We start from the raw sequence: 14,777 nt of genomic DNA on the forward strand, positions 1-14,777 counted from the left end.
ATTTTATGAAGACTGATCTATAAAATAAGAACATGATTTTTAAAATGTGAAGCATATTCTTAAAAAATATAGATGCTTCTGAGCTTTTGTCACAGCCAATAGACAGTATATTAGATCATGATAGATAATAACTTACTTCAATTGCATTTGCTGCCTTTCAAAGCAATTATTTCGGGTTTGGGACACAAAAAAGGTTCTAAGCTCAACAAACATAAGAAATATGGAACATATTTTAACTACCTCAGTAATATCTGCCTGATCTCGTAATCTTTTGACTCCGGTGAGCTTTATATTCTCTGATAAAAATTTGACTGTTTTTCTGCTTCTGGATTTTGTGCTGGAGATGGGGAAACACTGACTTTGTTTTTTGCTAGTTAGATGAGGTTTGTTGTTACAGAAACGGCTGGTATATATTAGCATGTAAAAGTAAAAAAGTTAAGGCTCTAATGTTATCCAATTCTATTGCACAAAAAGAGTTGGAAATCAATGCTTTTGTTGTTCCCCTTTTACCCTACACTTTTCCCCTTTCCCTTTTTCCTACTATTTTCATTTTCTTTTGTGTTTTATATCCTAATAAACTTAATTTAAAAGTTCACCCAAAAAGAAAAAGAATTTGACTATCTTTCTAGTGACATATTCATACTTCAAATAAGGGATAACCTCCCTCCCCTCCAATTATGCCTGTCAAGTCAACGATCTTGTTACACTTCAGTCTACAAGCAGAGTAAACTAAACTAAATGTACTATATATTTAAGCCAGTGTAAAGCCCATTTATGCTGTGAAATCAAGAAGGAATTTCTTTTAGCATCTTGAAACAATTAAGTATCAGTTTCTGTACTATGATTTAATTCAACCTTCTTCTCTTGCTGCTGTCCAGATGTGTTGGGACTACAATTCCCAGGATTCTTAGCTGCCAATTCCTAGATTTACACTCCCCTGCCCCCAACATTTGGAAAATAGTAACTTGAGAAACATTCAGTTGTTCTGAGTTTATTCCCTTTAATATATTTCACCTTCTTTGCTTTTATCACCATTTCTTTCAAAACCTTCCAAATGTGCAATACATGCCAGTACATCTAATATACAGCATACTTTTAGTTATTTAGGAATAAATATTTCCAATTAAATGAAGCATCTTTTAAAATGGATTAAACTTCAACAGAAATTCTTTCAGCAATGCAGCAAAACAGTGCCTGGTGACCAATACTCTCTCTAGCTTTCCAGTTTATTAGCCAAGATTACTTTTGCTTTTCTTTAATCCAACTAGTGAAGATAACTTGCCAATAACAGCTGATGGAACGTGTTCCCACTACATCTCGGAAGAAGGATGTAAAAGGTTGCCATAATATTAGCTGCATGAGAAATTGGAGACTGTAATCTTTCCCCATTCTCCCTGCAGTAAATTTCCTATCTGCCTTATCTATAAACACAGCCTACAGCATTGCCCTGCCTCCTGTATGTTATCAATTCTAGCTAAGCAGAAGTATCTTTTTCATGGTAAAGGTTTCCTTTTTTAGCTGCCCTTATTAAAAAGATCACTCCTTCTTCCACAACTGCCTCCCTCCCTCCTCTAATTTGCAAATACAGACACATGTGGGCAATTCACCAAACAGTTCACAAAAGCAACACACACCTCCAGAGCACTGCCTCTCTCTCTCTCTCTCTCTCTCTCTCCCTCCCTCTCTCTCTCTCTCACACACACACACACACACACACACAACCCCACCTCCAAAAAACTCTAAATCCTACCTGAAATCTTTATCCGTGGATTTCATCTTCTCCAAGAGGTTGGAGATATGATAGGATATGTTGGTCATCTTGAACAGCTGGTCTGGGAAGATGATCTCTTCTACAGGGCTTGCTTTAATATAGAGATTTCAAGCAAGAGTACAAGTTTCTCGCTGTCCTAATCAGGGACCCCTGCCGGTGTGAAATCTGCATGGAGAATATGGCGACAGAAGGGGCACAGTGAGACTGGGGTAGTGTTTTTCCTTTCTCTCCCCCCCCCCCCCCTTGGTTAGAAGTCACTGGAAAAGCTAAGCCCCTGGACTGTTATCACAGGATATATATAGCCTGTAGTTGGAGCTGTAGTTGAGCTAATGGCACCCCCTCCCGGCAGACATCTGCAGCCTCTCAAGTTCTCCGGGAGAGAAAAGTGGAGGAAAGGCGGCAGCAGCTGCTTCTTTTCTCACCCCATCTCAGTGGCTATTTGGCCAATGCTGCAGCAGAACTGCAGGTGTTTGCTAACACACTGCAACCAAATGACAAATCATCCTGAAATGAGAGAGGGGGGGGGAGAGAGAGGGAGAGGGAGGAGAGGGGGGGAGAGAGAGGGAGAGGGAGAGATAGATAGACAGACCAGCAATGAATCACCTCTATCTGACTAGGGACAGCTGATGTTGACACTCAGCGCAGAAGGTCAATTAGTTTGCCTTTAGGAAGTTCTCTACATTCATCAATCTACCCATCCTTCCAGTATTAAGAGCAGCTGTTCCTACTTTGCCAAGTACTTTTTAAATTCTGAATAATGGCATATAAATTAATTTGAGGTCTATGCAGCACTATAAATCTAAAACAGATGCTGGATAAGCATTCATTCATTTTGGGGGGAAATGGCTCATTACAAAAGCTATAATTATTCACTCTCAGGAGCTCGAATTGATACAATAAATTTGTTCTGGCTACCAAAAGCTAACTACGGTTAGGTCAGTTTGCTTTTATTTGTAACTTTACAGTATTTCCAATTAACAAAGAAGTGAACCATTTCTTTTCACAAATTTAAATTAACAATGAAAAGAATTCCTATTACTGCATAATTGTGTGACATTTACTTCTGATTAATTGAGCTACTTGTACAATACATTGAACCATCCAGGCTGGATTCATCCAACCTACTAAATTGAAATGTGGTTTATGTTTCCATGTGTCTTGAGAACATAAGCAATGAGTCTAGGGCAGATACAGAACTACAGGACAAATCAATGGATATCTATTGAAAATGTTAATTTGCTTGAGTTCTATTTAAAATTACTGTTAATGTCACAAAATTGCAACCAGTTTGATTATTTTTTTTTTAGCAAAGATGCACCCAGCTCTCTGACATTAATTTTAGATATATCTAGATTTTTCTTTACTGGTGTCAGGTACTGTATATAATTCCTGTACAAGAATGTACTTTTCTAGCATTTTCAGAACCTTTTGTCCCAGTGCAATTTATTGTAACCAAATAAGAAACATTTAATGATTGGCAACGTCAATACATTGAATGCAACAAGTATAAAATAACAGCTACTGATTACTCATCTATAACTTGATTCTTCCACATGAAAGAGTTTAATCATTTTTTTTAAAGGACTTACAAATTCAGATTTACTGAATTTCAATACTCATTATACCAAGATATTGGAAAGGAAAAAACAACAGCACCATTGATATGAGAAGTGCATCTATAATGATTGTGTTCAAATCATTCTCTACTCCAGACATATTTTCACCTTACAACTCATGGAATGAAATTATTTTTCAGCTTTTGTCCGGTTTCCAATTGCTTATCTAAATGTTAACAGCATTGAAGGAAACTGGTAGTCAATGTTGATACCTATAACATACTCTAAACCACAACACACTTTACTACAAATGCATACTCATTTTTAATATTGGGGGTAGAAAACATTTTACTCGCAGTGAAAACATACAATACAATAATACAATACAATAGTAGAGTTGGAAGGGACCTTGGAGGCCTTCTAGTCCAACCCCCTGCCTAGGCAGGAAACCCTATACCGTTTCAGGCAAATGGCTATCCATGACTTAACCTGCCCAGCCTTTCAACAGAACAGTCCTATACTATAATATAAAATTATACTTTTTCCATATTACTAGGTATGTAGGAGTGCATCATTATCCACCTTGGGACCTCCAGCCAGCGGAGCAACGGATGAGCCCAGTCAGTGGAGCAACTGATGATCCAATATCATGGCATCAAATTCGGGAACTCTGATACCGAGGGCAGGAAATCAAATTGTTTTCTGGTTGGGATAACATACTGCACCAAGCCCCAGCTTGCTAAATATTTGTTCACATCACGCATAAACCGCGATTTATACCCGCTCAGTTCAAGCCAAACTGGCTATGATTCAACCCCGTTAGGAAAAAAAAATAACCAGTCTGCCCCCCATTCCCAAAGCAGCGAGGGATAAAGGCTACAAAAGGTTACAAAAGGAAGGCTGTGGGAGAAACACGCAGAGCCTCTCGCCTGGTAGAAGGAAGGTAAAGAAGGCGGCCTCGGCAGCAGGAGGAGGAACTTTCGTGCGGATCTGAGGAAGAGTGGTTTTTTTTCCAGCCGGAAGGTTTTGGTTGTCGTACGCACAACCGGGCTGCGCTTGCTTGCCACGTCTGAGAGCGTCCGACCGAGCAATCATACCGCGGAGCCGGGCTGGTCCCGTGGAGATCCCTCTCTCGCCGCCGCCGCCATGGTGAGATTGAGGGTGGGGGAGGACCGGGATTGGCGCTCAAGTTTCGGCTCCCCGGCGTGTTCCCCTCCAGGGCTTGGGAGTATGAGGAGCGCGGGGTTAGCGGGTGGTCATTTTGCCAGTTCCCGAAGGGCTGAGCTGGCTGGTCGCCCAGCTTCTCCCGGGAAACGGCGAAGGTCGAGCGAGGAGAGGGCCAAGGATCGAGGCCCATTCCCCGACTCCAGCTCTTCTCTGATCCTGGCCACGTCTAAGACTCCTTCCCAAGCCATTCGTTTGGGATCCTGAAAGCGCCCGTCCTGTATTGCTGGACGCTTTGCAAGAGATGCATCTGCCCCATTCATCCAAGCGCCTGTTTTTCATTCATTTTCTTTTTAATTCTTGAGGGTAGGGAGGTGTTGTCTTGCACTGAACTGAAAACGGAAGCAGGTATTTTTTCCCCAAAAAGCTACATTAACGGTCTACTGGTTTTAAAGGTTTCTGATCCAGACCAAATGCCTATGGAGATTCTCACTCATCCATGTCATGGTTGTCATGAAGGTTTTTCAATATGTACAGCTACAGTAATGTAGGTTTTTCCAAGAAAAAGCACTTTTGGGACTGATCCAGACCAGTTACTACGGTTTGGTGATGGACCTAATTTGATATTGCGGGTGACAGTTGAAAAGCTTGGTAGCAGCCGGGGAAAAAGGAAAGCATTTTTTTCATCAAGGTATATTTGTGCTGAATGCTGTACAAGTAGTCCTTATTGCTACGGTTGGTCTCAAAATTTCCATTGCTGGGTCGTTAATCCAGTGGTGCCCCATTTTGCAAACTTCTTGCCAGATTCGTTAAAACAAATCACTGCAGTTGTTAAGTGTATCATGAGGTTGTTAAGGGAATCTGGCTTCTCCCATTGAATTTGCTTGTTGGAAACTGGCTAGGAAGGTTACAAATGGTGCTCACACAACCCTGGGACAGTGCAACTATCATAAATATATGTCAGTTGCCAAGAGAATGAATTTTGATCATGTGACCACGAGGATGCTGCAACGGCCAGAAATGTGGAAACTGGTCATAAGTCACTTTTCTCAGTGCTGTTGTGACTTTGAATGGTCACTAAATTCATGGTTATAAGTTGAGGACTAGTTGTACTAGCTTTCTGGACAGTTAGCCATATTGACCTTGCTGGAGACCAGGACGGATTGTAATACTAGTAGATGTGGTTAAACAGTCCATAAAACTATTGAAATCAGACTTGCTGTTAAGAAACACTTTTGTTCTGAGTCTAAGATATTTTTATATCCTGGGATAGGCATAGTTTTGTGGGCAGGGTGGTTAGTACGAGAATCAGAATCAAGTTTTCAAAACTAGATGTTCTTCCATCACTTTTTTTCCTGTCCTGTCAGCTAAAGCAGGCACAAAGATTAGCTTCCTGTGTTACCTTATACCAGATCAGTTTCAATATGTCATGAAAATTCTAAAAATTTACTAAGGACAAAGAAGTCAAAATGCATGTGGAATGCTATAAAATTATTTGAAAATTAATTTTGTTAATGTAGGTAAACTACTGTAAACAGTATGGCCAAGTCCTATATATTTTAATCTTCACTATAAATATAAGGTCAGAGATCTATTAGTGTCATTACAGCTTCTTTGTATTTTCCTATTAGGTGTCTGTAATTAATACAGTGGACACTTCCCATGAGGATATGATAGTAAGTATTTTGTTTCTTTCATTCATTTCTATTCCAAAATAAATACAGTAAGATTCATTTTAGAAAAGTAATGCAAGGAATGAATATTTTTCAGTTGTACTATAGAAAACCTCAAAGGAACAACTATATGCTAAAGCCACTTTTTACATAGAAGGGAAAAGAAAATTATGGTAAGGCTAAGAATTCTCCCCTTTCTTTGGAGAGATATAATGGGATACAGTAGTTGAATCCAGAAAATGTGGCATTAGATGATGAACATGCTCAAAGTAAGGTAGCTGTTCATTTTTTATATATTTACATGTTAATATATCATATTATAGCATATACCCGTGATGGCGAACCTATGGCACACATGCCACAGGTGGCACATGGAGCCGTCAATTTTGGTGCGCATGCATGTGCTGGCCAGCTGATTTTCAGCTTTCCAGAGGGCTGGGGCCTTCCCCGAGCTTCAGGAAAGCCTCCGGAACTTGGGGATGGCGAAAACTCCCCCTCTGTGTGGGAGAGTCACGGGTGTATGTGCGGGATGGGTCGCACGTGCAGGTGGGCGGGATGCATTGGATTGTGGGTGTGGGCACACACCCATGCGCAATAGCACGCGCTCACACAATTTTGGCACACCTTTACAAAAAGGTTAGCTGGCATATACTGTACCATATAGAGATATAGGGTGAATGGAGCAACAGACACATTGGAATGTAACAGTGAGTAGCATTTGCTATTTTGAAATATGCATAAAAATGGTGGATCCAGTCTTAATAATATGGTGACAATATATAGTCATAATTGAGCACATTCTACTTGAGAGAAAATTTTGGCTCAGTCCAGACTCCGCTATCTCCATGATTGTGCTTCATTTATGCTATTAGTTTTTCATATATTTTTTCTTCAGAATTGAGGTATGCTGTCTATAGTCATAAATTATGAGTTGGGTAGCCTTATAAATATCTGGGAATTTGCACTCAAACAAAATGGTTTTTCAAAAATCATCCCCTGCAACATTTTTATTGGAATATTATTAGATTTTGAAAAAAAAGTTATGGTAGTTGTGATACTAGGCAAGTATCTAAGGCAGGGGTGTCAAGCTCACATCGTCACAGCAACATCACATGATATATCACAACTCTCCCCTCCTTTTTTCTGGCTAAACCGGGCATGGCCATGCCAGCATATGACGTATCCAGCACAACCATTGATTGTGACATCTTCTTATGCTGTGTATTTTATATTTTTGTATTTGATGGGAATTTGTTTTTAATTTATTTTAAGATATTTTTTTTGCTGTTCCTAGTCACTTCTGAGACAACTGGCTATACAAATTATAATGAATAAATAAATATTACATTTTCAAAGATTTTAAAATTGTTACAGAAACAGAACTGTGAGGTTTTTAAAAGCTTATTACATTACTTCCTAGCATGATGCTCAGATGGATTACTATGGCACTCGATTGGCAACCTGCTCTTCAGACAGATCTGTGAAAATATTTGATGTCCGGAATGGAGGACAAATTCTCATAGCTGACTTAAGAGGGTGAGCTGAAGACAAGATAATTCTTTGTCGTGTGACCCATTTTTCTATTTTGGTTATAGACAAAATTGCTGGCTTTTGTCCAGAATATTTTTTTGCATATCTAATATTCGACTTGACAGCTTTTGTAAGTCAACCTTTATCTGGCCTGTCTTACATCCTATATACGATATATCCAATTTCTTAGTCTTCATATCATTTAAAAAGTGACCTAACTAAACATCATTGATTGGACTCACCAACCCTAAGAAATAAACTTTGAGTTCTGTACAATTAGGCAATAATGTATTTGATTATGTCCTGTTATTTTTAAAAGGCCTCTCCAGATAGGATGTGTTAAACTTTAGAAATGAATCTTCTTTACAAATGGAAATGTTACAACCTTTTTGTTTTTTTAAAAAAATATGCTGACACCTGCTTTGAAGCCTTTGATAAGAAGGCTGATATGTGTGAATAAAAATTGGAGTGTCTCTTTGTGTGATATTTCAGGATATAAATCACTTGACAGGATGCATGATTTTAAAGTGGTTTCAAAATGCTCTCCATCCGTCATAACTAAAAGCAAGGCCTTGATGCAGTAATTATTTCTTTTTTCCCCAATAGGCATGAAGGTCCTGTGTGGCAGGTTGCCTGGGCTCACCCCATGTATGGAAACATCCTGGCTTCGTGTTCCTATGACAGAAAGGTTATTATCTGGAAAGAAGAGAATGGTACATGGGAGAAGACATATGAATACACAGGACATGATTCCTCAGGTGGGAATATTCTTCTACAAACTATGTGGGGATTGCTTTAATCTTTTGGTAGGAATTTGCTTACTGTGATTATGCTTATTACTTGCTTTTCCATCTTTTTTGGGGGTGCAGGCACTTCCAATTTTTAAGTGCATCCCTGTCGAAGCCAATTTTGTTGCTATCACCAGCATCTGCCGATGTAACACTTGTATAGTAATACCTTATTGCTTGTGGGATAAAGTAGCCTAGTGATCTGCAAACTAAATACCAGCTTGGAGGCATTTGTGCTGTTTTTGCCATTATAATTTTTTTAATACTTAAAGCTGCAGATTTTTTTTAAAAAAAGAGGCTGATGCCATAGCATACTAGCCTTTCATCCCATTTAAGTAGTGTAGACTAAAAAATCAAGATTTCTACCGTGTTTCCCCGAAAATACAACCTGTCCCGAAACTAAACCCATGCCACATTTTTCGCGTGGGCAAAAATATAAGCCCACCCCCGAAAATAAACCCCCCCTCCGGCCAGGCAGAGCACCGCTCACTGACCTAGCGTTATTCCGAAAGCGCCAAGTCGCAGGAGGGGGGGAGCGCTCACGTTGCTTGCTGCCTTCGGGATACCGCTAGGTTGGGGAGTGGCGTTCTGCCTGGCCGAAGGGGAGAGTTGCCGGGCGGCTGCTCCCTTGTGAACTGGCTCCCGAAGAGCCGGGCACAGCCTCAGGGGCAAAGCAGCCATGAGGTAATCATGCCCACGAGCAGCCGCCCGGCAAATCCCCTCTCCAGCCGGGAAGAGCGCCATTCACTGACCTAGGGGGTAATCCCCAAAGTGCCAAGCCATGCGGCGCTCTGCCCGCTCCCCAGCTCCTGCGGCTTGGCACATTCGGGATACCCCCTAGGTCAGTGCATGGAGCTCTGCCCGGCTGGAGAAGGGGGTTGCGCGAGCGCCTGTTCCGCTCGCAGCTTCACCAAGCCCTTGCCAGGCTCTCCCAGGCCACCGCCGCTGGCTGCTGCTGCTGCCCGCCGCCGCCGCCCCGCTGCTGCTGCCCGCCGCCGCCGCCACCCCACTCCGCTCCGCGCAGCTTCAAAACTCGGGCCGAGTCTTTCAGCATCGGCCGCTCCAGGAGTGCTCTCTATGGTGGGCTGGCTGCCGGACAGGGAGTTTTCCAGCAGCCGGCCCACCATAGAGAGCACTCCTAGAGCGGCCGATGCCGAAAGACTCGGCCCGAGTTTTGAAGTTGCGCGGAGCGGGGCGGCGGCGGGCAGCGGCGGCGGGGGCGGCGGGGGGGGGCAGCAGCAGCAGCAGCCAGCGGCGGTGGCCTGGGAGAGCCTGGCAAGGGCTTGGTGAAGCTGCGAGCGGAACAGGCGCTCGCGCAACCCCCTTCTCCAGCCGGGCAGAGCTCCATGCACTGACCTAGGGGGTATCCCGAATGTGCCAAGCCGCAGGAGCTGGGGAGCGGGCAGAGCGCCACATGGCTTGGCACTTTGGGGATTACCCCCTAGGTCAGTGAATGGCGCTCTTCCCGGCTGGAGAGGGGATTTGCCGGGCGGCAGCTCGTGAGCATGGTTACCTCATGGCTGCTTTGCCCCTGAGGCTGTGCCCGGCACTTCGGGAGCCACTTCACAAGGGAGCAGCCGCCCGGCAGCCCCAAAACAATAAGCCCTCCCTGATAATAAACCCAAGGGCATATTTCGTGGGGCAAAAGAAAATAAGCCCCTGGCGTATTTTCGGGGAAACACGGTATATTTTCCTCTTGTAGTTGAGTGATTCATATAATAATGTAATCTGTTTCTACATTTTCTAACAGTCAATTCTGTATGTTGGGCACCACAAGACTATGGGTTGATCCTGGCTTGTGGCAGCTCTGATGGGGCTATCTCTTTGTTGAGTTATACTGGTGATGGACAGTGGGAAGTGAAAAAAATCAGCAATGCACATACAGTGAGTATAGAGTCATTTTATTAAACATTTTATGTGGCAAGCAAGGTGGAATATTTAAAGCGTGTAGAATCTTTATATTCTTTTACTAGAATCTAAACTTCAGATAACCTGAGTCAAAATAAACTTTGTGTGGGTAAGGAAGGAAAGGCAATGTTTCTTTAATTGGATAAACATCCATGCACTATTAAACAGAGGAAACATATTTATTGTTCAACACATAAGAATAGAAAGATTACGTTAAAATGTTTTCTTAGGAAGTGTTTATAAATGAAACAAATAGTTGTTAAAATTTGTCTTTAGTTTTGCTATAAATTAGATGAAACTACATTGATTGATTTTTGCATAGATTGGTTGCAATGCTGTTAGCTGGGCACCTGCTGTTGTACCAGGAAGCCTCATAGATCAGCCTTCAAACCAAAAACCAAACTACATCAAACGATTTGCATCAGGTGGCTGTGATAATCTTATCAAAATTTGGAGGTAAGTTAGCCTCAAAAATTATCTAATAGTTTTTTTGGGGGGAAAAGAGGTAGAAGGTTTTGTAAAAAAATTGCTTGTCCTTGCTACAAAGCTACCTTATTTACTTCTTCCATCTGCCAAATGATTAAATAGTCAAAAACCTTTCCTAGTTTGTCTCCAACAGTTATTTTATATTTTTGCTTAGTTTTTCTGCATTCATTTGTTGGGCTAGGGTAGTTATGATTCAGTGCCTCAATGAGGAAAACTATGGGTATAAAACAGAAGTGGTTTTCCTTTGGTGATTCAGATACCAGTTCTTCTGGGCCTTTTTTCAAGGACACTTAATTAAAAACTCTCTTGAAAGTCACAAGTAGCTTCAAATTGAATTGGACATTTTTGGCTTCAGAAAAAAGGAATGAGGTGTGATATGATAGTTGTTTTGAAATATCCAAAAGTGTGACACAGGGAGGCAGATTCAAACTGAATTTTAGAAAAACTTCCAACAGTACAAATTTTGAATTGTAGGGTCAGATATCCAGAGTAGTGGTAACTTTGCTTTCCTTGGATGTGTTCAAATACAAGCTTGACCGCTTTCTATTAGGGGAATTTCTGTTTGATTCCCATACTTCGCTGGAAATTAAAGTTAATTTCCTAAAGGACATCTTGTAACTGTTAAGAATCTGTGAATTGTTAGTCAAAGCAGACATAAAATAACTACATTGCAAAGCGTGCAAAATGTATCTGTTAGGTTTTGGAGCAGAACTGTTTGAAAGTCTTCTCCATTCTATACTTTGATCAGAAAGTAAACAGACCAATCCTATAACTGCAATGTTTATCTGTATTAATATTGCTAATATTTGTTAAAATAGCCATTTCCTTTATCACAATATATTCATCTTGGTTTATACACTCTTTTCTGAATCTTCATCTTCCCCCTCCCAATATTTCCAGAGAAGAAGATGGCCAGTGGAAAGAAGAACAAAAATTGGAAGCTCACAGTGATTGGGTCAGAGATGTAGCCTGGGCTCCTTCCATAGGTTTGCCAACAAGTACTATTGCCAGTTGCTCCCAGGTAATTTTACTTTAATGTTTACCCAAGGAAGATAGAGATCTGTTACTGCCTTCTATGAGGTGGCATAAATAAAGTTTCATAAATAAAATTAATATGTTATGAAAAAATAGCTTATTGAGAAAGTTTTAACCTTAAGCTTTTTTGGCATGTTGGTTTTTAGTAAAGTTATTGTTAATCAGCCTTTAATAAAATAAGCCGGGGGGGGGGGGGAGACCCTTTTTTTCGGAGTATAAGGTGTACCCTTTTCCCTCAAAAAAGAGGGCGAAAATCTGGGTGCGTCTTATATACTGAATGCAGCATTTTTGGCCTCCCGAAACCCCACCCCCTTTGCAAAAATGGCTGTGCATAGCCTTTAGGAGGCTTCCAGAGTGCTCCTGGATGCTGGGGAGGGCAAAAATGAGAGAAAAATGGGCCGGGTTTTGCTCGTTTTTGCTCCTTCAGCCCCCCCAGGAGCACTCTATAAGCCTCCTAAAGGCTATGCAAGCTTTTTTTGTCAAAAAATGAGCCGTTTTTTGCTCGTTTTTGGGCCCCCCAGCCCCCAGGAGCACTCTACAAGCCTCCTAAAGGCTATGCATACCCCCCCCTTTTTTTTAATATAAATGAGCCCGTTTTTGTGAAAAACAAGCCATTTTGGGGAGGTCTGCAGAGTGCAAAACATTTTTTTATTTGCCTCTTCAAAATCTTGGTGCATCTTATACTCCAGTGTGTCTTATACTCCAAAAAATATGGTATTATTTCTTTGAGTGAATAGAGTCATTTAGAATTCCAGTTCCCACTTTGTAATCTGAAGCAATAGTACCTCCAGTTAAGACCTGTATCAATGTGTTTTTAACTATAGGATTACAAATAAAATATCCTTAGGGATTGACAATTGCCAACTTGAAGCACAATTTGAATGAATTCCATGGTCATGGAGTTGTAGCTGTGGCTCTGGAGAAAGGATGTCCTTGTTAAAATGTCAGCATCATTCTGCTATAGGAGATACTGAATGTCCATGTCTTGACAGCTCTATTTGCCTTCTTCTAGGATGGCAGAGTGTTTATCTGGATGTGTGATGATGCCTCTGGAAACTCATGGTCACCAAAGTTACTCCATAAGTTCAGTGATGTAGTCTGGCATGTTAGCTGGTCCATTACTGCAAATATTCTAGCTGTGTCTGGAGGAGATAATAAAGTAAGTTTTAAAACACCTTGTACCTAAATTATTTCATCAGTCCCAAGTGGCCTTTTGCTATTACCTGTTTTCTAGATTCACTTACTTATGTGTTCCAAAGGTATTAGTTGAAGCAAGGGACTCAGTTATAACCTGTTTCATATTTGAAGTAAATCAATTTCTGTCAGAACTTCTGAAGAGGCTGTGAGAAAGTAGGGGCTTGTGTAAAGTATGTTCCTGGTTTATTACACTGGGATAATTAAACCTAACCTAACTCATCTTCCTTCAGTAAAGAGGTTGTTACCCACTCTTTCCATATCATTCATAAATGTCATAACTTTTAGTACATGCCTATTAGTTAATTCCTTTTTTTCACAAGGCTTTATTGACAGACAGTAAATATAGTACTGTTATCTCTATCTGCCTCAGCATTATCTAGTATCCATCTCTTCTCCCTCTTCCCAGTGCAGCTTTTATAGTTGTACTATACTAAGAGACCACATGTAAATAGATGCAGATAAATATAACTAAGCACATATACTAACAAATCCAAGCGTTTTAAAATATGTAATATTTATCAGTCTAGCAACCGCTATTCTTCCTTCTTGCACTATTCTCTCAAACTAGATTCTACTAATTTTGGAAACTCTCCAAAGCAAAGTTTTGAGAGTGCTGGGAAGTAAGGGAGAAGAAGCTGCAAGATGCCTTGCCTGTGTTCTGCTAGCAAGAATAGCTTCCCTTGACCCAATAATACCTAATTAAATTTAAAAGCAAACGCATGAAGGCTGATTGATAGCTAATCAAAGCTAGGACCTTTAATGAAAAAAAAAATTCAAAGCAAGGTTCATGTTGTTTGTAAATTGAGTTCTAAAATAAACATGGTTTTTTTTCTAGGTAACTCTGTGGAAAGAATCAGTAGATGGACAGTGGGCATGCATTAGTGATGTCAATAAGGGCCAAGGAGCAGTATCTGCCATTACAGAAGGACAACAGAATGAACAGTGATGACTATGATGAAGATTTCCAGTTTAAAGAAACAGTTTCTTTCTACTTTCCTTAGTAATCCAGGTTTATTGAATACGGGCCATGTAAAATTTAATTTGTTATGAATATTCTCTTGATAAAAAAAATAAACTGTGGAACGCCTTCACCAATCTGGTATTTAATAGTTTGGTGGACTATAACTTTCCTAATTCCTTGTAGCACTGTCTACCGTATTTCCCTGAAAATACAACGGGGTCTTATTTTCTTTTTACATACAAAATATGGCTTGGGCTTTATTCTGGAGGGAGGGTTTATTGTTTTGGAGTTGCCGGGCGTCTGCTCTCTTGCGAGCGGGCTCCCAAAGAGCCGGGCACAGCCTCAGGGGTGAATGACTATGTTGCGCTGTCGCAGCAGTGCAACATAACAGCCATGAACCAACCACACTCACGAGCAGCCACCCGGCAAACCCCCTTTGCAGCCGGGCACAGCGTCATTCACAGACCTAGGGGTATCGCCAAGCCGAATGAGGGCCTGTTTGCCGCTGCCCGGCTCCCGCGGCTTGGCACCTTCCAAATGCCAGTGAATGGCGCTCTGCATGGCTGGAGAGGGGGAGTTGCACAAGCAGCTGTTCCGCTCTCGCTCACCCGCCTCCCAGCCTCAGGATGCATGGCCCAGCTCTCATTAGAGAGCCAGGGCACTTCCGCCGCTGCCATCCCAGCCTGGCTTTTTCTGCTTTCGGCAATG

The 14,777-nt window shown here is 41.4% G+C and overlaps 2 protein-coding genes across 5 annotated transcripts in view; one reads left to right on the forward strand and one right to left on the reverse strand.

Annotated features, from left to right (window-relative positions):
* LOC309384129 (cullin-associated NEDD8-dissociated protein 1-like) overlaps nt 1-4,034 on the reverse strand; it is a 35,036-nt gene extending 31,002 nt beyond the window's left edge. The window contains exons 1-2 of one of the 4 annotated variants that reach the window (XM_081937322.1): nt 3,910-4,034; nt 1,751-1,936 (exon numbers count right to left, since the gene is read on the reverse strand). In XM_081937322.1, the coding sequence (XP_081793448.1) occupies nt 1,751-1,818 (68 nt within the window). In that variant the 5' untranslated portion in view covers nt 1,819-1,936; nt 3,910-4,034. Of the gene's footprint in view, nt 1-1,750; nt 2,158-2,193; nt 2,303-3,909 lie in introns of those variants that run through there. The other 3 variants (XM_081937323.1, XM_081937324.1, XM_081937321.1) reach the window with 3 other exon arrangements.
* Nucleotides 4,035-4,336: 302 nt separating this feature from the next.
* On the forward strand, nt 4,337-14,203 carry SEC13 (SEC13 homolog, nuclear pore and COPII coat complex component). The gene is made up of 9 exons (XM_081937326.1): nt 4,337-4,476; nt 6,123-6,167; nt 7,585-7,700; nt 8,301-8,452; nt 10,233-10,366; nt 10,713-10,846; nt 11,777-11,897; nt 12,924-13,070; nt 13,944-14,203. The coding sequence occupies exons 1-9, from the start codon at nt 4,474-4,476 to the stop codon at nt 14,052-14,054; spliced, it is 963 nt and encodes a 320-aa protein (XP_081793452.1). The 5' UTR covers nt 4,337-4,473; the 3' UTR covers nt 14,055-14,203.
* The last annotated feature ends 574 nt before the right edge of the window (nt 14,204-14,777 follow it).

This window comes from Natrix helvetica (assembly GCF_964273705.1).
Source record: "Natrix helvetica genome assembly, chromosome: 1".
Lineage (NCBI taxonomy): Eukaryota > Metazoa > Chordata > Lepidosauria > Squamata > Natricidae > Natrix > Natrix helvetica.

What these genes read in the sequence shown, in the direction of transcription:
- SEC13 (XM_081937326.1), top strand. An exon ending in CTCATAGCTGACTTAAGAGG is followed by an intron (nt 7,701 to 8,300) that starts GTGAGCTGAAGA and finishes TTTCCCCAATAG; the next exon opens with GCATGAAGGTCCTGTGTGGC. An exon ending in CACAGGACATGATTCCTCAG is followed by an intron (nt 8,453 to 10,232) that starts GTGGGAATATTC and finishes ATTTTCTAACAG; the next exon opens with TCAATTCTGTATGTTGGGCA.